The sequence below is a fragment of the Nomascus leucogenys genome, chromosome 6 (genome assembly GCF_006542625.1).
Source record: "Nomascus leucogenys isolate Asia chromosome 6, Asia_NLE_v1, whole genome shotgun sequence".
Classification (NCBI taxonomy): domain Eukaryota; kingdom Metazoa; phylum Chordata; class Mammalia; order Primates; family Hylobatidae; genus Nomascus; species Nomascus leucogenys.
This window is the reverse complement of record NC_044386.1, coordinates 61,019,737-61,046,523: the sequence shown is the minus strand read 5'-3', so window position 1 is coordinate 61,046,523 and position 26,787 is coordinate 61,019,737. Positions and strand designations below refer to the sequence as shown.

The 26,787-nt window shown below is 45.5% G+C and overlaps 1 protein-coding gene across 1 annotated transcript; it reads left to right on the top strand.

Moving 5' to 3' along the window:
• Positions 1–7,307: 7,307 nt before the first annotated feature.
• On the top strand, positions 7,308–19,890 carry KNSTRN (kinetochore localized astrin (SPAG5) binding protein). Its single transcript, XM_003266729.3, is given in 10 exon segments — positions 7,308–7,359; positions 7,362–7,506; positions 7,690–7,784; positions 11,440–11,572; positions 12,237–12,284; positions 15,242–15,347; positions 15,674–15,767; positions 17,333–17,394; positions 17,788–17,862; positions 19,069–19,890. Coding segments are annotated over 10 exon segments (939 nt in total). The 3' UTR covers positions 19,198–19,890.
• The last annotated feature ends 6,897 nt before the right edge of the window (positions 19,891–26,787 follow it).

The following is a 26,787-nucleotide window of genomic DNA, read 5'->3' as shown; positions in this document are numbered from 1 at the left end:
AGGAGATCGAAACCATCCTGGCTAACACGGTGAAACCCCGTCTCTACTAAAAATACAAAAAATTAGCCAGGCGAGGTGGTGGGCGCCTATAGTCCCAGCTATGCGGGAGGCTGAGGCAGGAGAATGGCGTGAAACCCAGGGGGCGGAGCCTGCAGTGAGCCGAGATCGCGCCACAGCACTCCAGCCTGGGCGACAGTGAGACTACATCTTAAAAAAAAAAAAAAAAAAAGAATTTAAATTCATTGAAATGTTATATTGTAAAATATATATTTAAAAAGAAAAAATGATAAAAAATTTTTAAAATAATTCAACTTCAGGTGAGACACAGTGGCTCATGCCTGTAATCCCAGTGTTTTGAAAGGCTGAAGCGGGAGGATGGCTTGAGGCCAGGAGTTTGAGACCAGCTTGGGCAACATAGCAAGATCCCATACCTACAAAAAATAATTTTAAAAATTAGCTGGGCATGGGCCAGGCGCGGTGGCTCATGCCTGTAATCCCAGCACTCTGGGAGGCCAAGGCAGGTGGATCATCTGAGGTCAGGAGTTCAAGACCAGCCTGGCCAACAAGGCGAAACCCTGTCTCTACTAAAAATACAAAAATTAGCCAGGCGTGGTGGCGCATGCCTGTAATCCCAGCTACTCAGGAGGCTGAGGAAGAACAATCGCTTGAACCCAGGAGGCAGAGGTTACAGTAAGCCAAGATCGTGCCATTGCACTCCAGCCTGGGTGACAGAGCGAGACTCCATCTCAAAAAAAGTAATAATAAATAAATAAATAATAAAAAAAATAAAAATTAGCTGAGCATGGTGATATGCACCTGTAGACCCAGCTACTCCAGAGGCTGAGGCAAGAGGATAACTTGAACTCTGGAGTTCGAGGTTACAGTGAGCCATAATCACATTATGGCACTCCAGCCTGGCAACAGAGCGAGACCTTAACTCTAAAAAAAAGAAATAAAGAAGAATTCAAACTGAAAGTGAGATGGTTGACACAGGATAGATATTAACCACATTGATGTGAATGGAAAAATAAAATCAGACGTTTTCTGTTAGAAGGTCAGAATTGGCTCACAGGTTTGACAGAGAGGATAATCTTTGCAAGTAGGATGTATGGTGTACATTTTCCCTAAAATTGAATAACTTTAATCTGCATCTCCACAGTTTGAACAAAAACAGACTGAAGGCTGGGCGCTGTGGCTCACGCCTGTAATCCCAACACTTTGAGAGGCCTAGGCGGGCGGATCATGAGGTCAGGAGATCGAGACCATCCTGGCTAACACGGTGAAACCCCGTCTCTACTAAAAATACAAAAAATTACCCGGGCGTGGTGGCAGGCACCTGTAGTCCCAGCTACTCAGGAGGCTGAGGCAGGAGAATGGCGTGAACCCGGGAGGCAGAGCTTGCAGTGAGCCGAGATTGCACCACTGCACTCCATCCTGAGCAACAGTCTCAAAAAAAAAAAAAAAACAGACAAAGTACAATTACAACTTCCCTTTCCAGCCAAAATGGAGGAGCAGGGGCCAAGTTTACTATCCTGCCTGAAACAACCAACCAAACAGAAAACACATGAAATAATGAGTTTCAGGACACTGGAGGCCGGGCGTGGTGGCTCACGCCTGTAATCCCAGCACTTTGGGAGGCCGAGGCGGGCGGATCACGAGATCAGGAGATCGAGACCATCCTGGCTAACACAGTGAAACCCCGTCTCTACTAAAAATACAAAAAAAAAAAATTAGCCGGGCGAGATGGCGGGCGCCTGTAGTCCCAGCTACTTGGGAGGCTGAAGCAGGAGAATGGCGTGAACCCCGGGGGGCGGAGCCTGCAGTGAGCCGAGATCGCATCACTGCACTCCAGCCTGGGCGACAGCAAGACTCTGTCTCAATAAAAAAAAAAAAAAAAAAAAAGACACTGGACATGAGGTAACAAAAGACAGTGATCCCTCAGAGGCAAGAAACAAACAAGGTGAACCTCTCGGTTGCCCAGCTTACTGCTTGAGAGGATGTATTTCACGGAGGGAGAACCCAGGCAAAGCAAGTAACTCTGAGGCGAGGGGATAGCTGGGAGTGCGGAGCAGCCAAGCTGGCTAGAGTGCTCAGAACAGGGTACTGGAGAGGAGAAAGGTGGATACATAGAGAATTCTGGGGGTCTGCAAAGGGCCCCCCTTGAGTGTTCCACGGGGCATGATTCATCATATAAGTGTAAGGAAACCACTTGAGACAAAGGAAAGAACCACCCAAAACAGTGGGCCGAAACAGTAGCCAGAAGTCACACAGAGCCGGGACAGTGCCTGTCCCCATCAGCCGGATCGGAAAACCTCATAATTTATGGAGCATTGGTCAGAGTTCTCAGAAGGGCCTTGCCTCGTAGTGGGGATTCATTAGCCCTAGTTTAAACATTGCTGGATCCTACCTAACAAATCTCAAAAGCAAGACCTGAATTCAAGAATCAAGCTGTTTCTAAGTAACTGAACTGTATCCCAGAATAAAGCCAAAAAACATTTACAGAAATCCAAAATTAACGAACACCCAAAAATGTAAAATTCACAATGCCTGGTTTTCCAATAAAAAATTACCAGTCATGCAAACTATAACCTATCATAAGGAGAAAAATCAGTTGAAACCACCACAGCTGACACCTGTGTGAGAATTAGACAAGGACATTAAAAGAATTATTAAAACTGTATTCCATATGTACTAAGTAGAGACTAGGAAGATATTTTTAAATACCCACTTTGAATTTTAGAGACGAAAACTAAAATGTCTGAGATGATGGAGTGGGTGGCGTAGGCAGAAAGAGGAGGATGGGAAGAAGTACCAAGGGGAAGGAGGAATGATTTGGGGATGACGGGTGTGTTTATTATCTTTATTGTGGTGATGGTTTCACAGGTATATGTAATTTCTAAACTTATCAAATTGTACACTTAAAATATGTGGTCTATGGAATGTTAATTATATCTCAATAAAGCTGTTAAAATTGTACTGAAACAAAACCAATGGGGGAAACTGGGTAAAGAGTCCAAAGGACCTCCCTGTACTATCATTGTAACTTCCTGTCAATTATAATGATTCCAAAATAAAGAATTTAAAAGCGTTTTTAAAATTAAAAAAAAAGTCTGAGATGAAAAATCACTGAATGGAATTAACAACAGTTTAGACATTGCAAAAAAAACAGTAGTGCACTTGAAGACATAACATTAGAAATTATCCGAAAAACACCAAGAGAAAGAATTTTAGAAATGAATACAAAGGGCTAGGTGCAGTGGCTCATGCCTGTAATCCCAACACTTTGGGAGGCTGAGGCGGGCGGATCACCTGAGGTCAGGAGTTTGAGACCACCCTGGCCAACATGGTGAAACCCTGTCTCTGCTAAAAATACAAAAATTAGCCTGGCCTGGCGGTGCATGCCTGTAATACCAGCTACTCAGGAGGCTGAGGCAGGAGAATCCCTTGAGTACGGGAGACAGAAGTTGCAATGAGCTGAGATAGCACCACTGCACTCCAGCCTGGGCAAAAGAATGAGACTCTGTCTCAAAAAAGAAAAAAAGAAAAAAGAAAAGAAATGAATGCAAAGTATATACAATATGACCAGGTGGGTGGCTCATGCATGTAATCTCAGCACTTTGGGAGGCCAAGGTGGGAAAATCAGTTGAGGCCAGGAGCTCCCGACCAGCATGGGCAACATAGCAAGACCTCATCTCCACAAAAAAATTTTAAAATTAGTCAGGCATGGTGGCACGTGCCTATAGCCCCAACTACTTGGGAGGCTGAGGCAGGAAGATCGCTTGAGCCCAGGAGTTGAAGGCTGCAGAGAGCTATGATCACACAACTGCACTCCAGCCTGGGCAACCAAGCGAGACCTTATCTCAAAAAAAAAGAAAAAAGTATATACAATATACAACAGGCAGAAAGTATGTCCTTTACAATGATTTAAAGTTATGAAAAAAATTTAAGCCAGGTGAGATGGTGCATGCCTACCGTCTTGGCTACTCAGGAGGCCGAAGTGAGAGGATGGCTTGAGTCCAGAAGTTCAAGGCTACAGTACGCTATCTATGATCACACCTGTGAATAGCCACTGCACTCTAGCCTGGGTGACATAGCAAGATCCTGCCTCTAAAAAAATAAAAATAAAAGTAAACTTAAATTTTAGGTATCAAGTAAAAACAGGCAAGAGGGTTTTTTGTTGTTTTTTTTTTTTTTTGTGGGGGTGCATGAATAAAGGAATTTAAAGATGCTACCCTGGATCCCACCTTCCTTCTTCCTTGCTCCTGAGTATCCTTTCCCTCTGTTCTGCTGGCTTGTTCCTATCAGCACACATATCCACAGCTTTAAGGAAAGCTTCCTTTGACCCCCATAAGCCATCTCCAGTTACTGCCCAGTTGCTCTGCTCTTTTTGCAACAGACTCCTGGAGTTCTGCCATCTCTGCTTCCTCATCTCCCACGTACTCTTCAACCCATGCCCATGTGACTGCCACTCCAAATGCTCCACCAGCATTCCTCTTGCTAGACTCATCATGACTTCTCTGTTGCTAAATTCATTGGATGCTTTTCATTCTCATTCTGCTTGCCCTTTCAACTATCTTCAATAGTTCACCACTCCCTCCTTCAGCAGCTTGCCATTTCCTCCTTGGATTTTGGAACACCACCCTTTTTTTGTTTTCTTCTCACCTCTCTGGCACTTCTTTATCAGGTTTCTTGGCAAGCACCTTATTACCATTGCAACTTCTAAATGCTGGTGTCCCTGTCCTTGGCCCAAAGGCTCTCTGCACACTTCTTCTCTTGAGCTCATCAAACATCAAGATTTTATTTTATTTTTTATTTTATTTTGCTTGAGACAGAGTCTCACTCTGTCACCCAGGCTGGAGTACAGTGGCACCATCTCGGCTCACTGCAACCTCCACTTCCCAGGTTCAAGTCATTCTCCTGCCTCAGCCTCCCAAAGTAGCTGGGATTACAGGCATGCACCACCACGCCTGGCTAATTTTTGTGTTTTTAGTAGAGATGGAGTTTCACCATGTTGGCCAAACTGGTTTCGAATTTCTGGCCTTAAGTGATCCCACCTCAGCATCCCAAAGTGCTGGTATTACAGGTGTGAGCCACTGTGCCTGGCCATTTTTTTGTATTTTTAGCAGAGACGGGGTTTCATCATGTTGGCCAGGCTGGTCTCGAACTCCTATATATCAAGATTTTAAGTACATTCATATGTCAATAACTCCCAAGGGTGTATCTCCAATCCAGGCTCTCTTCTGGGCTCAAGGCCTGTATTTCCAATTGCCTACTTGACCGTTCCACCTGAATGCCTCAAAGATATGTCAAGGTTTTCCACATTCAAAACCCAACTCTCAGTCTCCCCCAGCAGAAAATAGTGACTCTATTCACACAATTATTCAAGCCCAATTATTCGAAAAGAAAAAGGACTGGGTGCAGTGGCTCACGCCTGTAATCCCAGTACTTTGGGAGGCCAAAGCGGGCAGATCACCTGAGGTCAGGAGTTTGAGAACAGCCTGGCCAACATGGTGAAACCCCGTCTCTACTAAAAATATAAAAAATTAGCCAAGCGTGGTGGCGGCGCCTGTAGACTCAGCTACTTGGGAGACTGAGGCCAGAGAATCGCTTTAACTCAGGAGGCAGAGGTTGCAGTGAGCCGAGATCGTGCCACTGCACTCCAGCCTGGGCAACAGAGTGAGACTCCATCTCCAAAAAAAAAGAAAGAAAAGAAGAATAGATATATAAAATATGTATAAATTGAGCCAGGTACAGTGGCTCATGCCTGTAATTCCAACACTTTGGGAGGCTGAAGTGGGAGGCTCATTTGAGGCCAGGGGTTTAAGACCAGCCTGGGCAACATAGCAGGACCCTATCTCTACAAAAATTAGCTGGGTCTGGTGGCAGGCACCTTTAGTCTTAGCTACTCAGGAGGCTGAGGTGGGAGGATCTCCTGAGCCCAGGAGTTCAAGGTTGCAGTGAACTATGACTGCACTTCAGCCTGGGCAACAGAGTGAGACCCTGTCTCAAAAAATAATAATAAAATAAAATAAAATATAAATTGGATGACACTCTCCTGCTATAATACTTCAGTGGCTTTCCATTACTTTTAGATAAAATCTAATCTCTATACCTTGGCCTGTAAAATCTGTCTTTTGACTTATTTCTCCAGCTTTATCTGTACCACTCTCTTCCTATCTTTCTGTGCCTATAGAAGAACCCATTTCTGCCTTGGGACTTTGCATTTTCCCCTTTCCCCAATGAGATTAACTCCCTCTCCTTCCTTAATCAAACATCATCTCAGAGAGGTCTTCCCTGAGCCCCCAGTATAATCTAAGTTTCCCTGCTTTTCTATCTTATATGATTTTGTACTTTTTCTTCAGTGTGTGTGTGTGTGTGTGTGTGTGTGTGTGTGTGTTTTGGTTTGATTTTTGAGATCACGCTCTGTCATCCACGGTGAAGTGCAGTGGCGCAATCTCGGCTCACTGCAACCTCTGCCTCCCCAGGGTCACACAATCCCCCCACCTCAGCCTCCAGGGTAGTTGGGACTACAGGAGCATGCCACGACGCCTGGCTAATTTTTGTATTTTTTGTAGAGACGGGGTTGTACCATGTTGCCCAGGCTGGTCTCAAACTCCTGGACTCAAGCAATTCACCCACCTCCACCTCCCAAAGTGCTGTAATTACAGCTGTAAGCCACTGTGCCCAGCCTTCTTCACAATTTCACCACAATCCGTAAATATATATTTATTTATGTGATTATTTGTTCACTGTCTGTTTTCTAAGTTGTAAACTCCAGGAGGGCAGAGCCAAGGTCAATCTTGATATTTGCCCTCCCTCACTCCCTCCCACCCACTGAGAACACTGTTGGGTAATCAGCAGGTACTCAATAAATGCCAGATGAAATGAATGAGCTAGTGCATTTAGTGATGGAAGCTACCCTGTTTATTAGGAGTAGCTTTGAATCGCTACTGAAAATCTGGATAAGTGCTATTAAAATTAGGACCTCAGGTAGGTGCCTCAGGTATCTCAGCCCATAGGTCCTTTTCTTCAAGCCTCACTTGCCACTCTCCACCTGTAACGTGTAGTTTTCATCCAAATAACCTGTGCTCCTGGCAATATCCCTAACAATCCCAAACTAAATAGGATTCTGACATGGACCCTAAATGTGGCCACGTTTGCGTCTCCATCCGGAATATGACGCTGGTAGCTCATTAGCTCCATTCAAGCCTACAAACTGCATCACCCTCCTCCTCTGCCCAGACGTGGGGTATCCAACCCCTTTCGCTAGGTCTGGCTCTGGCCTCTGAGCGAACCTTCCGTACAGTATGGCGGCTCCCGAAGCCCCACCCCACTCCCGTACAACATGGCTGTCTACAAATGAGATTCCCACCCACTTCCGCCCAGCTACCGGAAGTTTCTATTTGAAACCTAGGCGGCCGACTTGGCCGGTGGCGCGACAGTTGCTGCAGGGCATCTTTTGAACGAGAGCGACGAGGACTGCGGGCAGGACCGGCGGGCTCCTGGGTTCGGCTCTCCCGGGGCGAGGGACTGGGCTGGATGGGAGGAAGGACGGAATGAGCTGGGAAATGAGGATTTTCTCTTTGCCAACCCCGAGCCAGGGCCTGTCGGGTCGCGCCATCCCCAGGCCCTCCACTCTCTCGGGCCCAATGGCCCAGCGCTGAGTAACATTGGTCCTGTGCCTTTCAGGGTTCAGCCGTGCCACCTCGTTACGATGACCAGTGTGGTTAAGACAGTGTATAGCCTGCAGCCCCCCTCTGCGCTGAGCGGCGGCCAGCCCTCAGGTGAGTGTCCACGCCACGCCCGGGGCACTGCGGCCCGGCCGGGGATGGTCCCGGGAGTGTGGAGATCGAATGGGTGGCGCGGGCACTGGGAAGGTCGTCCCGTTGGCCCTGAAAACCTGCGGAGCCCCCTATAACCAGGCTATGTAGGTTTATGATGGGAGTTAGGGGAAGGGCCATGTGGTAGGATTTTCGACGTGCTCTGCCTTTTTCTGCCCGCATATGTACTATATTCATCAGTTAGATTCAAGTTGTTGGTTATTGTACAGTGTTATTCCCATTAAGCTAGGAATCCCCTTCTAACCGGTTATCCCTCTTATTTCCGGACTTGGGCTATCTTGAGGGATTGGGTTTGTTTTCAGGGAGGAAAGAGGAGAGCCATTTGAGAAGTGGGATGCTTAGGGTTCTTTGTTCACCTTTATATCTACACGGTGTTTCTCATTACCGCATTCTCAGCACACGTTTGTTGAGTGAAGTGAGAGAGAGGGGTTAGACCTAGGCACAGTATTTGAGAAACTTGGGCGAAGAGAGACATGATTAAAAATAGATTTTAATTGCTTTGCCATCTGCTTTGTGTTGCTTTGCTTGTGGTTGAAAGTCATCTCATGGAGTCTGCAGTCGGGGAACTAATCTAGAGATTATAGTACAGAGTAAGCTTCAGACATCAGAAAACTGTTGTGGAAGATTATGGAGTAGCTATTTATGATCCCTTCCCAGATGATTCCACTCGGCTGGTACATAAACCTTGGCAAGGTGGAGCTCTGAAGTGGCCGGGCGCAGTGGCTCACGCCTGTAATCCCAACACTTTGGGAGGGCAAGGAGGGCAGATCACGAGGTCAGGAGATCGAAACCATCCTGGCTAACACGGTGAAACCCCGTCTCTACTAAAAAATACAAAAAATTAGCCAGGCGTGGTGGCGGGCACCTGTAGTCCCAGCTACTTGAGAGGCTGAGGCAGGAGAATGGCGTGAACCCGGGAGGCGGAGCTTGCAGTGAGCCAAGATTGCGCCACTGCACCCCAGCCTGGGCGACAGAGCGAGACTCCGTCTCAAAAAAAAAAAGATTGAGCTCTGAAGTAAATAGGCTTTTCTCCAAAGGCTTAATGGGTTGTTTGTTGTCTTGTGTTGCCGCAGAACACCTGAATGGTAATCCTGGCACCAGCGGGGACTAGGAGTTGCTGGAAGAACTGGAGCCAGATCTCAGCTGCTGTGTCTTTTCCTTAGATGCAGTGCCCCTCACTCAGTGGGCAGTGACTAGCTCTCTCAGCCAAGTTGAAAGTGTTCATCTCTTTGATTTCTATCTCTGTCCCAGCTTTATGATCATATGGAACTGGAACAGTTTCAAATATTTAGGCTGCCTCCCAGGATTTTTGTTTTGATTTTGAGCATGGGCTGGATAAGTAATATATGCACATGTTAAAAAAAAAAAAAAAAGGTGGAAAACCATATACAATGATAAACAAGTTTCCTTCCCTTCCTTGACACCAGCCATCCAGTTCCTCTCCCAGTGTCTCCCATTTTTAGGAGACAGCTTTGTTAAATCCTACTAAATTTTTCCTACAGTGCAATCCTTAGGTTTTGGCAAATATGAATTATTGGAACCAATTCTAGTCAATGAAGAGTGTTAATTTTGATCAATTGACTGTGAACTCCATTTTTTTTTTTTTTTTTTGAGACGGAGTCTCGCTCTGTCGCCCAGGCTGGAGTGCAGTGGCGCGATCTCGGCTCACTGCAAGCTCCGCCTCCCGGGTTCACACCATTCTCCTGCCTCAGCCTCTCCGAGTAGCTGGGACAACAGGCGCCCGCCACCACGCCCGGCTAATTTTTTGTATTTTTAGTAGAGACGGGGTTTCACCGTGGTCTCGATCTCCTGACCTCGTGATCCGCCCGCCTCGGCCTCCCAAAGTGCTGGGATTACAAGCGTGAGCCACCGCGCCCGGCTGTTAACTCCATTTTACGTGGAGTAGATTTGTTATTGTTTATAACTTACTAATACTTGAGAGAGGAGAAGATGATATTCCTGCAAGGTTACCTTTTTCTTCAGACAGACACCTCAAAAAGAACCCTTTTAATACCTCATTTGTACCACATTTCTTCAATTTGATTTGATTGTAATGGCTCTTAAGTTAGGTCAAACTTAAAGGGGCCATTTTACAGTGAACAAAGTAAGAGTAAGTCCAGAAAAGCCTGCGTGTGAGGATGGGGGTGCTTAACTCCAGATAAGTTACTTGAATTTCTTGAATTTGCTGTAGAACACAAATGATAGATTGTGTGGTTGGGGGGCTGGCACAAGGATAGAGGAAAATGCTCTCCTTTGGGGAAGAAGAGTGTTATGGCAGGGCCATTTCTCTGGTTATCTGGCAAGAAGATCAGATTAGAATGCCTAATAGGGAAACTCTAAACTTAACGAAGGGTAAACAAAAGGGCTAGTGGTAGAGGCAGGCAGCATGGAAGAGGAAGGGACCAGACAGGTGGTTTAGAGATGGTCTGTGAAACAACCCATGGAACTGTGAAGTGTTTCATTTATTCAACAAGCAGTTACTGAACCCCTGTTCATATGCCAGATACTTTCCTAGGTGATGGGGACACAAAGATGTCTTAGAGTGGTTAGGAAGACATTCTGGTAAAAACAACGAAGTAACGGTTTAAAAAACTCAGAGCAGCTCAGTCATGCCTTAGGAGAGTGTGCAGAGTGCTTGGAGGAGCTTAACAAGATGGTACAAGGATTCAGCCATGTTTTACCTGCTAACTTCCACCCTGCTCTTGCTCTCCGCTGGCGTCCATCTCCATGTTCACTTTTACAGCCTCCACCTTTCAGTTCAGTGAAACTTTTGGCTACCCTCAAACATGCTGTACTGTCACATTTTAAAAATTTTGGTTTTTATTACCAATAAGCCTGGAAGCTTTATTCTTTTGAATTAATCTTCACATGTTGAAATTTGCCAGAATGAAAATAAAGATTTGGCCAGGCATGGTGTCTCACGCCAGGGAGGCCAAGGCAGGAAGATTGCTTGAGCCCAGGAGTTTGAGACCAGGCTGGGCAACATAGTGAGACCCTGTCTCTATTTTTTAAATTTTAAAACATATTTTAGGCTGGGCGTGGTGGCTCACGCTTGTAATCCCAGCACTTTGGGAGGCCGAGGCGGGCAGATCACGAGGTCAGGAGATCGAGACCATGGTGAAACCCCCACTCTACTAAAAATACAAAAAAATTAGCCAAGCGTGGTGGCGGGCGCCTGTAGTCCCAGCTACTCGGAGAGGCTGAGGCAGGAGAATGGCGTGAACCCAGGAGGCAGAGCTTGCAGTGAGCCGAGATTGCGCCACTGCACTCCAGTCTGGGCGACAGAGCGAGACTCCGTCTCAAAAAAAAAAACAAAACAAAAAAAACACATTTTAGGTGCCTATAGTCCAGCTACTCGGGAGGCTGAGGCAGGAGAATCACTTAAGCCCAAGAGGTGGAGGTTGCAGTGAGCCAAGATCACACCACTGTACTCCAGCCTGGGCCACAGAGCAAGACTCTGTCTCAAAAAATAAGTTATATTTTTAAAAATAAAGTAAAATAAAGATTTATGACAACTTCGAATGGGGCTCTGTTTGTTACAGGGTTGCAACTGTCGGGTCATGATGCCAGCAATTTTACCTCTCGTTTTCCTTTGCAGACACACAAACTCGGGCCACTTCTAAGAGTCTCTTACCTGTTAGGTCCAAAGAAGTCGATGTTTCCAAACAGCTTCATTCAGGAGGTCCAGAGAATGATGTTACAAAAATCACCAAATTGAGACGAGAGAATGGGTGAGAACGGATCATTAGTATCCAGTTAGAACATCTTCCTAGAAATTGCTCAATACAAAGAATTAGAAAACAGAGTTTTGGGGAACACAAGGCTCCTGAACAACTGGCCTTCAGTCAGTAGCCCAGAGCAGTCTAGCGTTGCTGAGCTCTTTGCCAGAGCCCTCTGTGTTGATCTTTCTGAAGAGACACAGCCAGAGTTATAACAGATGTTCTTTCCTCTTTCATCACTTGCTCTGAGCGTAGAAGTGGCAGCACTGTAGTCATACACCAACCCTGAGGGGTAGTCATGCAGGGTGGGGACTAGTTGTTATCCTAGGTTGCTGATCTGACCACACAGTCCAGCCCTGGTGTGTGTGTGTGTCCCCAGCCAGCATTCAGTTCCAGGTGAGTGAGGTTGACATGAGATAGCCATGCTATCTTGAAAGGAGCAGCTCTGTCAGGTTGTTAGGGTGGTCGGGGGCATACCCCTTTGCTACTAATAAGCCTTTTCAATAGTCTGTGCTGAAGCAGTAACACATAGTCCCTCAGAGCTCTTAAGCTTGTGCCATTTGCCTTGTATGTCTGGTTCTTTCCTCAGAAACTCAAGCTCTTTGTTCTGCCTGTTCACAGCACACTTAACAGTACTATGAGTCTCTGATTCATTTCTTTATATCTGCCCTCCTAGGCAAATGAAAGCTAATGACATCACCACCAGAAGGAATGTCAGGAAAGGGTAAGCATCAGGGTAAATCAACTTGGCCACTATTCTAGGGTAATGGATCTCAATCCTTGGTTCTGCATCAGAATCACTCGTGGAACTTGTTTACTGTGTTAGGGTCTGGTTCCACCTCAGGAACCTGAGTGGAATTTTCAGGGGTGAGGCACAGCTAGGTGTAAGAACCATTGTCAGTGCAAGAATCACTGGTGCTACTATCTTGCATCTCAGGCAAGAGATTTTTGGACTCCACGCCAGGACCACTGCTGATTGGAAATCACACTTAGCTATGGCCCATCAACAGGAGGGTAAAGCCTTCAGGAGAGGAAGGGCTGCGTGTATGTAGTTAGTGATCTCGAGATGAAGATTTTGGTGGTGGTGGTGCTGAAAACCTGGAGAAGGATTCATGTCTCATCTTTGAGGCTAGTTTGGAAGTTTTGCACTATCAGAAATAGAAATAAGCTGAAAAGTCTGTACAAATAGATTTTAGTTCCAGATCTGTTATTTGGGCATATCTTAAAAGTTTTGGGCTGGGCACGGTGGCTCACACCTGTAATCCCAGCACTTTGGGAGGCCGAGGCAGGAGGATCACGAGGTCAGGAGATTGAGACCATCCTGGCTACACGGTGAAACCCCATCTCTACTAAAAATACAAAAAATTAGCCAGTCATGGTGGCGGGTGCCTGTAGTCCCAGCTACTCGGGAGGCTGAGGCAGGAGAATGGCATGAACTTGGGAGGCGGAGCTTGCAGTGAGCCAAGATCGCGCCACTGCACTCCAGCCTGGGCAACAGAGGGAGACTCGTCTCAAAAAAAAAAAAAAAAGTTTTGAAGACAACAGGGCGTGGCAGCTCACACCTGTAATCACAACACTTTGGGAGGCCAAGGCGGGTGGATCACCTGAGGTCAGGAGTTCGAGTCCCGCCTGGGAAACATGATGAGACCCCCATCTCTACTAAAAATACAAAAATTAGCCAGGCGTGGTGGCACATGTCTGTAATCCCAGCTACTCAGGAGGCTGAGGCAGGAGGATCACTTCATCCCTGGAGGCAGAGATTGCAGTGAGCCAAGATCATTGCATTCCAGCCTGGGTGACAGAGCAAGACTCTGACTTACAAAAATAAAGAAGTTTTGAAGACAAAATACTAGCAAAAAAGACTGAGAACTTTAAGAAAAACTCTAATATTGGTTGCCGAGACCAGCTTGGTCAGGGAGACCCTAACCCAGTGGGGCTAGAGGAATTAAAGACACACACACGGAAATATAGAGGTGTGAAGTGGGAAATGCGGGGTCTCACAGCCTTCAGAGCTGAGAGCCCCGAACAGAGATTTGCCCATGTATTTATTAACAGCAAACCAGTCATTAGCATTGTTTCTATAGATAGTAAATTAACTAAAAGTATCCCTTATGGGAAACGGATGGGCTGAATTAAAGGAATAGGTTGGGCTAGTTAACTGCAGCAGGAACATGCCCTGAAGACACAGATCACTCATGCTATTGTTTGTGGCTTAAGAATGCCTTTAAGGGCCGGGTGTGGTGGCTGTCGCCTGTAATCCTAGCACTTTGGGAGGCCGAGGCGGGCGGATCACAACGTCAGGAGACCATCCTGGTTAACACGGTGAAAAATACAAAGACCAGCCTGACCAAGAGAGAGAAACCCTGTCTCTACTAAAAATACAAAAAAAATTAGCCGGGTGTGGTGGCGGGTGCCTGTAGTCCCAGCTACTCAGGAAGCTGAGGCAGGAGAATGGCGTGAACCCAGGAGGTGGGGCTTGTAGTGAGCCGAGATTGCGCCACTGCACTCCAGCCTGGGCGACAGAGCGAGACTCCATCTCAAAAAAAAAAAAAAAAAAAAAGAATGCCTTTAAGCAGTTTTCCACCCTTGGCAGGCCAGGTGTTCCTTGCCCTCATTCCCGTAAACCCACAACCTTCCAGCATGGGCGTTAAGGCCTTTATGAACATGTTACAGTGCTGCAGAGATTTTGTTTATGGCCAGTTTTGGGGCCAGTTTATGGCCAGATTTTGGGGGGCCTGCTCCCAACAATTGGTGATATTAGAGTTTATTAGATGATAAACTAACATTAGATTATTTTATTAGATATTAGCCCAGCTACTGGGCTAAGAAATGCATGTGTTTTATTATTCATAATAATAATACTATGAGATGTGGGTATTGTCCTGATTTCAAAAACGAGGAAACTGGCCGGGCACGGTGGCTCATGCTTGTAATCCCAGCACTTTGGGAGGCCGAGGCGGGCGGATCACGAGGTCAGAAGATCGAGACCACGGTGAAACCCCGTCTCTACTAAAAATACAAAAAAAATTAGCCGGGCGTGGTGGCGGGCGCCTGTAGTCCCAGCTACTCGGAGAGGCTGAGGCAGGAGAAGAATGGTGTGAACCCGGGAGGCGGAGCTTGCAGTGAGCTGAGATTGCGCCACTGCACTGCAGCCTGGGTGACAGAGCGAGACTCCCTCTCAAAAAAAAAAAAAAAAAAAAAAAAAACACGAGGAAACAGGGCCTCAGGGAGGTTATGCAACTCACTGAAGGTCATATACCACTATGTAATAGCCAGGATAGGAATGGGACGTGTTTGTGTAACTCTGTAGGCCGTATTTTTCTTTCTTTTTTTTTTTTTTAGACAGAGTTTTGCTCTTGTTGCCGCCCAGGCTGGAGTGCAATGGCGCAGTCTCAGCTCGCCACACCCTCCACCTCCTGGGTTCAAGTGATTATCTTACCTCAGCCTCCCAAATACCTGGGATTACAGGCATGTGCCACCACGCCCAACTAATTTTTTGTATTTTTAGTAGAGACAGGGTTTCTCTCTCTTGGTCAGGCTGGTCTCGATTTCCCGACCTCAGGTGATCTGCCTGCCTCAGCCTCCCAAAGTGCTGGGATTACAGGCATGAGCTACCGCGCCCGGTGTAGGCCATACTCTTAACCCTTTTATCTTTTCATGTAAGTACAACTATTATTACAGCTACAAACCACTGAGTAAGCAAAAATCAGAGGAAGAACTCAAGGATAAGAACCAGCTGCTGGAAGCCGTCAACAAGCAGTTGCACCAGAAGTTGAATGAAACTCAGGTAAGAGACCCACCAGAGCTCTGTTACCAGCTGCCACTGGGCGATGCACATGGAATCCTGATGGGTGGCCCCTTGGATGAGCAAGCTTGTTAATGCACAGATGTCCAAGGGCAGAAAAAAAAAGCCAGGCTTTTGCTATGGCTGTCCAAGAGCATGGGCAAGAAAGGGCAACCACCCCTAGGGAGTGGGAGGACAGTTCCTGATCTGTCTGTGCTAGGGAGTGGGACAGTTCCTGATCTGTCTGTGCTAGGGAGTGGGATAGTTCCTGATCTGTCTGTGCTAAGGAGTGGGACAGTTCCTAATCTGTCTGTGCGGTGTTCCAATAGGGAGAGCTGAAGGACCTGACCCAGAAGGTAGAGCTGCTGGAGAAGTTTCGGGACAGCTGTTTGGCAATTTTGGAGAGCAAGGGCCCCGATCCAGGTAAGAGACAGCACACAGCTAGCCTCCTTTGAAGGAATCGGTGCATGTGCCCCTTCCGGGGTTGATCTTGGCAGCATGGCATCAGCTGGCCCAGTATGTGCAGGGGTTAGTTTTGTAAAGCCCTAAAGATTTTGGAGAGCTTCTGTTTGTTTTCATGTGATGTTGATTTTTGCCTGGCCAACAGGATTTCAGATGATTATATAGAGAGGGTTATCTCTTTCTTACCTGAACACTTTATGCCATTCATTTAGTGCCAACAGGTATGACCTTGCAAATAGATGAGAAATATTTTGTTCCTTTCAAGGGAGAACATTTTCTGTCTCTTCCCATTTGGGAAAGTTACTAGCGTGCTTGAAAGGAACATTTTGTTTGAACATGCTCTTCCTTTCAAGCATACTAGTAATCCCAAATGGGAAAAGAAAGAAAATACTATTTCAAGCATTCTTAAACCTGGTTAATAAGCAGAATTACAGTGACTAAAATATGACTACTATTCTGACCCTGTCCCCCAGAGAGCAGAATCTGTAGCAAAGAGAGCAGAAGAAGGAATTGCCCAAAGACTGTAAGAGGGCCTCAGACTGAGTCAAAGAGCCAGAGAATGCCCAGGAAAGGGGCCCAGGCCTTTTTGTATTAAGGAATACTGACTTTGAATGTTACTGGTTAGTCTTTAGGTTACAGTTGAGGAGATTCTTTTTTTTTTTTTTTGAGATGGCGTCTCATTCCATTGCCCAGGCTGAAGTGCAGAGGTGTGATTTCGGTTCACTGAAACCTCCTCCTCCTGGGTTCAAGTGATTTTTCTGCCTCAGCCTCCTGAGTAGCTGGGATTATAGGCGTGTACCACCACACCCAGCTAATTTTTGTATTTTTAGTAGAGACGGGGTTTTGCCATGTTGGCCAGGCTGGTCTCAAACTCCTGACCCTCAAGCGATCTGCCTGCCTCAGCCTCCCAGAGTGCTGGGATTACAGACATGAGTCACCATGCCCGGCCTAGGATATTCTTTATAGTCACCATAAATATATATGTTTTTAAATTTAAAATTGTTTATTTTTTTGAGGTGGGATCTCGCTTTGTTGCCCAGGCTGGCCTCCAACTCCTGGGCTCAAGCAATCCTCCCAAATAGCTGGGACTACAGGTGTGCACCACCACATCCGACACCATAAGTATTTTGTATGATTTTAATTTGTTACATGCATGTGATATTACCAAAAGTAATAATTTTTTAAGGCCTGAAAGGCTCTTAAAAATAGCTTTGTGAAATGTGAACAAAACCAAATAAATCCAACCTATACATTTCCTTTGGACAAATTGTCCACTGACCTAAGGAGAAAGTATACCGAATTTTTGGCCATATCAAAACCTAGATTGAAAGGAGGTAAAATACAGTTTTGCAGGGCAGATATGGGTGACCCTGCCAAGGTGAAAACTTAGGAGAAAGTCCAGGATGAGATACTTAAGAGAAATTCCCCTCATGAATTTTTGTGTACTTGTCCACGGAGGGTTTTTATTTTCTTTTGTTTAAGGTGTGTAGTTCCCTAAGTGAGATTGACTTTGTTGTATCCATCAGCTTTAGGCAGTGAGACCCTGGCATCACGACAAGAATCCACTACTGATCACATGGACTCTATGGTGAGGGCATGGGTGTGAAAGTCACAAGGGCTGAGTGACTGTGGGGCTCTGTCAATCTAAGAAGGTCTCTGCTATATGTTCTGTAAACTCCAAGAAACAGCCTTTGATGATCTGTGATGGTAGAAAAGAGAAATGGGACGTGTACTCAAAATAGCATATTTTACTTGAAAGATAGCTTTGTGCTTACAGATATAAGTGAGTCTGAATTGAAAATTTAAAACACAAAATAGGTAAACCTGTAGAGAGACCTTTCTGGTTCTTCTGTTCTATACTTTATCAAATTTCTCGCCTGACTCGTTTGTTGAGAACTGTGTGGAAAGGATGTTGGCCATCATCTAATGCAAGTCTGGTTTGATATGAAGATTTGTTTACTACATTGTGCTTTCCTCTTAGTTGCTGTTAGAAACTTTGCAAGAGGAGCTGAAGCTTTTTAACGAAACAGCCAAAAAGCAGATGGAGGAGTTACAGGTGAGAAGCAGACATCACCCTGACCATTTCCTACCATGATAGGTATATTTATGGTGGGGTCTTTCTTTCCTGTTTTTGTATCTATTTTTAATAAACTTTCTAAATAATTTTAGATTTATAGGAAAGTTACAAGGATAATACAGAAAATTTACCCTGATAGTAACGTGGTTTTTTTTTTTTTTTTCCAACTTTTAAGTTCGGGGTACATGTACAGGGTGAGGTGGAAGGATTACTGGGAAACATAGCGAGACTCCATCTCTACAAAATAAAATTTAGAACATAGCCAGGTGTGGTGGTGCATACCTGTAGTCCCAGCTGCTCAGGAGGCTGAGGCGAGAAGACCACTTGGGCCCAGGAGGGCAGGAGATAAAGTCTCACTCTTGTCCCCCAGGCTGGAATGCAATGGCGTGATCTCGGCTCACTGCAACCTCCACCTCCCGGGTTCAAGTGATTTTCTTGCCTCAGCCTCCTAAGTAGCTGGGATTACAGGCGTTTGCGACCATGACCGGCTAATTTTTATATTTTTAGTAGAGACGGGGTTTCACCGTGTTGGCCAGGCTGGTCTCGAACTCCTGACCTCAGGTGATCTGCCCGCCTCGGCTTCCCAAAGTGCTGGGATTACAGGTGTGAGCCACTGCGCCTGGCAGGAAAAAAATTTTTTAAAAAAGAGACCAATATCAGTACATTACTATTAACTATATTCCAAGTCTTCATTTGGGTTTTAGCAGTTTTCTCCACTAATTTTTTTTTTTTTTCTGTTACTGAGGCTTCTTAGAAATGTTCACATCGCCAAGGCATGAGGCAATGTGTAACACAGTAGGTTGCTCAGAGTTGGGAATTGAGAACTATATGTAATCCATTCTATGGAAACCTGACAACTCGAGGAGGAGACCTGTAGTAAACACAGATTCTCTGGTCTTGACTGCTTCAGATTGCTTGGATGAATCATGGGATATTGCACCAAACCTAGAGGATTTCTTGTTCCAGTTTAGATACAGGAGTCTAGTCCCTCTCTACTACTAGAGGGACAATTCCTAAAACCGGCACATAGAAACAAAATCTAAAATAGAAGATACAGTCTGTTGATATTCCAGTGGTCTTCCTTAGTGGAATAGGAGCATAATGTTCTGATGTGGGAATTGTGTTTCCTGTTAGTCAAGAGTTTTGTGTATGTGTTGTTTTCTTTTGGAATGTCTTTCCATGCAGGCCTTAAAGGTAAAGCTGGAGATGAAAGAAGAAAGAGTCCGATTCCTAGAACAGCAAACCTTATGTAACAATCAAGTAAATGATTTAACAACAGCCCTTAAGGAAATGGAGCAGCTATTAGAAATGTAAGAAGAAGCAAGTGGCCAGATGGCTCCCTCTTGGGCATAAACTCTCAGAGGAAGCCACTTAGGATGTCATCTTGGCCATGATCTTCTGGGATTCACCATCTCCAGAATGAAAACAATTTCTACAGTAGACTTAAGGACAGTTTATGCTGAAGTGGCAATTCCTCATTTAAGCAAGTTTTCCCAACCTTCAGGTTGGTCAGCCCTCCTGAGCCTCACAGGTGGATAGAGGCCTACAAGAGAGGGGCGCCTAGGAGCTTGGATTGACCTTCTAGTCAACCACCTGACTCCAGCACACCATTACAATCAGGAGACTAAACCAACAACCAGAGGATCTAAAAGGTCATGTTCAGATTTTCAGGAAGAAAATCTTTATTACAGTGGAGCACAAGTGTTCCATACAAGACATCATTGAGGAACCATGCCATGCTGTCCCCTTCTAACCTGAAACACATTCTGTCCCATCCTGGTTGGGCTTCTGTACCTCCTTATTAATTTGTGAACCTGAAGTTGCTTGAAGTGTTTTGGGCTTAATAAATGGGGTGAAAGTATAGGTAGCAGTAACACCTACATGAAACAATACACCTTGGAGCTTTTAATCTAAATTACTTTTTTTTTTTTAAGTCTACTTTTAAAATAAATTCTTCTGTAAATATTCTGACTGTAACATTGAGGAATGAAAGTAGCCTTTTAACCTGGATATGTCAGTTGATCATTATTGAACTAATTTAGTTAACAAGTCCAAGATATTCTCACTTAATCTGGAATATTTTTCTGCTACTCTTTAAGAGCCCTGTGGCTATCCCCTCTGTCTCCCAAGAGCATTGGCTAGTCTCCTGATGGTGTTGCCCATTTGTAGCAGTGGTTTCACCAGGTCTGTGGCCACTTGCTGCCCGCATTTTCCCTGCGCTATTTTTTTTTTTTTTTTTTTTTTGGGACAGAGTCTTGCTTACTCTATCGCCCAGTACAGTGGTGCGATCTCTGCTTACCTCAACCTCCACTGCCTGGGTTCAAGCAATTCTCCTGAGTAGCTGGGATTACAGGCGCCCCACCACGCCCAGCTAATTTTTGTATTTTTAGTAGAGGCGTGGTTTCACCATGTTGGCCAACTCCTGACCTTAAGTGATCCGCCCGCCTCAGCCTCCCAAAGTGCTGAGGCTGGGCATGAGCCACCACACCCTGCCATTTTTGTATTTTTAGTAGAGTCGGGTGGGGTTTTGCCCAGTTGGCCAGGCTGGTCTCTAACTCCTGACCTCAAGTAAGCCACCCACTTCAGCCTCCCAAAATGCTGGGATTACAGGCGTGAGCCACCGCGCCCAGCCCTCCCTGCACTCTTAAGCATGATTATCTGCCTGCTGTTTGCTTTGCACAGCCAATCCTAGGCCTGGTCCAATAGATCCTTTAGTACATGGCCTGAAGTCCATGACAGGTCTCCCCCCTGGTTTGCCAAAGGCATGGCCAAATTTTTTTCTTAACCAAACTAGGCTGACTTTGGCCATCTCCTGTTCTTTCTGCACCCCCTAATTTCTTCACCAAACCCTCCCACCCCCACCCTTCAGCATCTTTAAGGCTGCCCAGAGACACTCAGTGAAGCCAGTAACACTCCAACCTGAGCTTAAAGGGCCAAAATTGTTTGCCTTCTCACACAGACATTCACAAAGTTGGTTATGTTTCGAATATTTTGAGCCTATCCACTAAAAACTGGTCTTTGGCAAATTCTGTCAAACTAAGTTCATACCAATAAAACTGGTATGAACAGACTGGGTGCGGTGGCTCATGCCTGTAATCCTGACACTTCGGGAGGCTGAGATGGGTGGCTCACGATGTCAGGAGTTGGAGATCAGCCTGACCATCATGGTGAAACCCTGTCTCTACTAAAAATACAAAAATTAGCTGGGTGTGGTGGCACGTGCTTGTAGTCCCAGCTACTCAGGAGGCTGAGGCAGGAGAATCTCTTGAACCCGGAAGGCCGAGGTTGCGGTGAGCCAAGATGGCACCATTGCTCTCCAGCCTGGGCAACAGAACAAGACTCCGTCTCAAAAAAAAAAAAAAAGGATGAATAAGTTCATACCAATAATACCTGTCTTGCTGGGTGGTTATAAAAGGGAATTATGTCCAGTACCTAACCCAGTGCCTGGCAAAGGTACTCAAATCCTGGTGGTGATATTGTTAAAGTTTAAAACTTATCCTGGCAAAGATTCGCTTTATAAATTTGCCCCAAACTTCTATTCCAGTGCCCTCTTCTTCCCACCCCAAAACAAAGTCGCTGATCTTACCATGCCTTTGCAGGCCTCAGTTATTCAACTTCCTTCTGACCTGGGAACTCTCAAGTTTGACTCTTAAGTTCAAATTACAACCATCTTAAAACATAAAGCCAAAACCCCACCCTCATCCCCTCCAGCTACCACATACACTATATTCACAGCCAAATATCTCAAGAAGCTGTTTCCTTACCATTTTTCTTTCTCTGCCAATCTGGCTTCAAAGTACACGAACACTAATGTGATGTAGCTACAGTAGGCAAATCCATCCAAAGTAGAATATAGATTACCAGGGACTGAGCAGGAGGGGAGGGGAGTTTCTCTTTGGGATGATAACGTTCTGGAAATGGAAAGTGGTGGTGGTTGCATAACATTGTGCATATACCTAATGCCACTGAATTGTACGCTTTAAAATGGTTGAGGCCGGGCACAGTGGCTCACACCTGTAATCCCAGCACTTTGGGAGGCCAAGGCGGGTGGATCACCTGAGGTCAGGAGTTCGAGCGGCCTGGCCAACATGGCGAAACCCTGTCTCTACTAAAAATACAAAAATTAGTCGGTCATGGTGGCATGTGCCTATAGTCCCAGCTACTTGGGTGGCTGAGGCAGGAGAATCGCTTGAACCCGGGAGGCGGAGGTTGCAGTGAGCCAAGATCGTGCCACTGCACTCCAGCCTGGGCGACAAGAGCAAGACTCCATCTCTAAATAAATAAATAAATAAAATGGTTGAAATGGCAAACTTTAACCAGTTTTTTTTTTTTTTAATTTGAGGCTTAAATTGCACTAACCTTAAGTGTACAGGTTCATAATTTACTGTTGCTGCTGTGGAAGTGAGCACTACTCTACAAAATCACCGTCCATTAGTATTGTCCTTTCAAGAATTTCATATAAATGGACTCATAGTATATACTTTTTTTGAGAGAGAGAGAGGGTCTCTGTCATCCAGGCTGGAGTGCAGTGGTGCCATCTTGGCTCACTGCAGCCTTGACCTCCTGGGCTCAAGTGATCCTCCTGCCTCAGCCCCCCAGGTAACTGGGACTACAGGCACACACCACCACACCCAGCTAATTTTTGTATTTTTTTATAGAGATGAGGTCTTGCCATGTTGCCCAGGCTGTTCTCAAACACCTCAGCTCATACGATCCGCCTGCCTCTGCCTCCCAAAGTGCTGGGATTACAGGCATGAGCCACCAAGCCCAGCTCCCTTTTTTTCTTTAAAGAGACGGACCAAGGCCAGAGTATAGCTTTAGGCCAGAAGTTCTTGACCAGCCTGGGCAACATGGTGATACTCCTAACTCAAAAAAAAAAGACAGCATCTTGCTCTGTTGCCCAGGCCGGAGTTCAGAGGCACAATAATAGCTCACTGTAACCTCGAATTTCTGGGCTCAGCCAACTGAGTAGCTAGTACTACAGGTGAATGCTACCACACCTCGCTAATTTTTAAATTTTTGGTAGAGCTGGGGGGCTCTCATTATGTTGTCCAGGCTGATCTTGAACTCCTGGCCTCCCAGAGTGCTGGGATTACAGGTTTGAGCCACCGCACCCAGCCGAGTATGTAGTCTTGTGTTTGGTTTCTTTAGCTCAACATGTCTCTATAATTTGTATTGTTGAATGTATCAGTATTCTCTGGGTAGTGGACATTTGTTTCTATGTTTAGGCTATTAATAAAACTGCACTGGTTTCTCTTGGATAGATACCCAAGAATAGAACTGCTGAGTCGGAGGGTAAGCAACTCAGTTTTCCAAAATAAATGTACCTGTTTATACCACCACAACAATGTATGAGAGTTGGAGGTTTAGTCAGTCTTTTTTGAAATATACATTTTGGCCAGACACAGTGGCTCACGCCTGTAATCCCAGCACTTTGGAAGACTGGGGCTGGAGGAGTACTTGAGTTCAGGAGTTCAAGTCCAGCCTGGGCAACATAGCAAGACCTCTTCTCTACCAAAAATTTTTTTAAATAGCCAGACGCGATGGTGCACACCTGTAGTCCCAGCTACTCTGGAGGCTTAGGTGGAGGGGATCGCTTGAGCTAGGGAGAATGAGGCTGCAGTGAGTTGTGAAAGCTCCACTGTGTTGTTGGTGGGCCGGTTCAGGTTCTTGACTTTAGTGCACAAAAGAATTTGAGAGCAAATCCAAAGTAAAAGTAGGCAAAGTAGTTTATTGCAAAGTGAAAGTACACTCTTGATAGCTGGGCCAGAGAGGGCTACTTGAGAATGAGACAGCCCCATCCTACACTGGGGAAATTATCTTTATGAGAAGCTTATATAATTATTCATTAAAGGGTGGGAATGAGTGTTGCTGTTAAGCATGTTGTGGAAGGTCTTCTGGATGAGCACACACTTTTGCTATACATGCCAGTATATACATTGCGTGTCTCATTAGCATCGTAATTCTCCATCCCGGGGTGTGTTTGTACTGTTAAAATGAGTATAGGTCAACCTAAAGACACTGACCAAGGGTTTCTGTGCCTGTGCAAGCTCGAGGATTTTTCCCCTTTTACTCTTTTTCCTCCTTGCAGCAGGATGTTCTGACCACGAGTTCCTGATGCGGGTTGTGCAGCGTTGAGCTGTTCTCTCCATCTGTCAGTTTGGCAAGTATCTTGTTCCCCTTTAAGTGAGGCTGTGCCTACCTGATCTACCTCAACTGCACTCCAGCCTAGGCTACAAAGTGACACCCTGTCTCAAAAGATAGTAATAATTTATATATTTGGGGATAATTTTAGATTTATGGAAAAGTTGCAAAGATAGTCCAGGGAATTCCCATATACCCCTTCCCCAGCTTCCCCTAATGTTAACATCTCACAATACCATGGCACATTTGTCAAAACTAAGAAACCAGCATCAGTAGGTCATTATTAACTAAACTCTGGGCTTTATTTGGATTTCATTGGTCTGTCTACTAATGTAGTTTTTCTGTTTTAGGATCTCGTCCAGGATGCCATATTGCATTTTGTCATTAGTTATTATGTCTCCTTAGTCTCCCCTGGTCAATGACAGTTTCTCAATCTGTTTCTGTTTCTCATGACCTTGACAGTTTCAAGGAGTAGCAGTCAGATATTTTGTAGACTATCCCTCAATTTGGATTTGTCTGATTTTTTTTTTTTTTTTTTTTGATGATGATTAGACTGTGGTTATGTGTTTTAGGGAAGAATACCACATATGTAAAGTGTACTCAACACATCATATTGAGAGGTGAAGCCAGCTGGACTTCTGGGTCGGGTGGGGACTTGGAGAACTTTTCTGTCTTACAAGAGGATTTTAAAACACACCAATCAGTGCTCTGTAGCTAGCTAGAGGTTCATAAAATGTGCCCATCAGCACCTTGTAAAATGGGCCAATCAGCAGGATCTGGGCAAGGACAAATAAGGGAATAAAAGCTGGCCACCCGCCCCCCGCCCCCCACCCAACCCCAGCCAGCAGCGTCAATCAGCTTGGCTCCCCATCCAGGTTGTGGAAGCTTTGTTTCTTTGCTCTTCACAATAAATCTTGCTGCTGCTCACTCTTTGGTTCCATGCCACCTTCAAGAGCTGTAATACCAGGAAGGTCCACAGCTTCATTTTTAAAGTCAGCGACACCAAGAACCCACCAGAAGGAACTAACTGCAGACACAATGTTACAGGTATATAATATCAACTTGACTTGTTGCTAGTGATATTAACCTTGATCACTTGGTTAAGGCAGTGTTTGATGGGTTTCTCCACTGTAAAGTTACTATTATACTCTTTCCATACTCTCTTTAGAAGTCATCACTAATTCCAGCCCACTCTCAAGGGGAGTGAGAACTATCTACCTGTCTATATTGTTTGGAATTCTTCTGTAAGGAGGATTTCTTCCTTCTCCCTCCCATTTATTTATAACAATATGAACATGTTTGGTTTTTTCTGTTCTTTTTTTTTTTTTTTTTAAGACAGTCTTCCTCTGTGGTCCAGGCTGGAGTACAGTGTTGCAATCTTGGTTCACTGCCACTTTGCCTCCCAGGTTCAAGTGATTCTCCTGCCTCAGCCTCCTGAGTAGCTGGGACTACAGGTGCACACTACCTTGCCTGGCTAATTTTTGTATTTTTGCAAAAATGAGGTCTCATCAAGTTGACCAGGCTGGTCTCAAACTCCTGACCTTAGGTGATCCGCCCACCTTGGCCTTCCAAAGTGCTGGAATTACGGATGTAATTATATACCACACCTGGCCTGTATGAACATGTTTTTACTTTGTTTTTTAAACTTTTATGTTCAGGGGTACATGTGCAGGTTCGTTACATAGGTAAACTGCCTGTCACCCAGGTGACGAGCATGGAACCCAATAGGTAGTTTTCCGATCCTCACCCTCCACCCACCCTCCACCCTCAAGTAGGCCCCAGTGTCTGTTGTTCCCTTCTTTGTGTCTGTGTGTACTCAATATACTCAACTCCCACTTATAGGAGAGAACATGCAGTATTTTATGTTTTTACTTTATACTTTGATTTGTTTGATTTTTATCTTACTTTGTTGCTCAAAGCTTTATTGTTCACCTTTCATATTAAGGTTTATTATCTACCTCTAATCTTTTGTATCGTATGAAATCGGAGTCTTGCTGTGTCGCCTAGGCTGGAGGGCAGTGGTGCAATCTTGGCTCACTGCAAGCTCTGCCTCTCAGGTTCACGCCATTCTCCTGCCTCAGCTTCCCAAGTAGCTGGCACTACAGGCGCCCGCCACCACACCCGGCTAATTTTTTGTATTTTTAGTAGAGACAGGGTTTCATCGTGTTAGCCAGGATGGTCTCCATCTCCTGACCTCGTGATCCGCCCACCTTGGCCTCCCAAAGTGCTGGGATTACAGGCGTGAGCCACTGCGCCCGGCCTTCTTTTGTAACGTTTCTTGTAAGATTTTTGGTATCAGGATTATATTGGCCTCATAAAATGAGTTGAAATAATAAGTTTGGTATTATTTCTTTTTTTTTTTGAGACAGAGTCTTGCTCTGTCGCCCAGGCTGGAGTGCAGTGGCGCAATCTCGGCTCACTGCAGGTTCCGCCTCCCGGGTTCACGGCATTCTCCCGCCTCAGCCTCCTGAGTAGCTGGGACCACAGGCACCCGCCACCATGCCCGGCTAATTTTTTTTTTTTTTTTTTTTTTTGTATTTTTAGTAGAGACGGGGTTTCACCATTCACAGGATGGTCTCGATCTCCTGACCTTGTGATCCGCCCACCTCAGCCTCCCAAAGTGCTGGGATTACAGGCTGAGCCACCAGGTATTATTTCTTATTTATTCTCTCTTAGGTTTATACCCATATTTTTTTTCTTTTTTTTTTTTTTGGTTTGAGACGGAGTCTCACTCTGTCGCCCAAGCTGGAGTGATGTGGC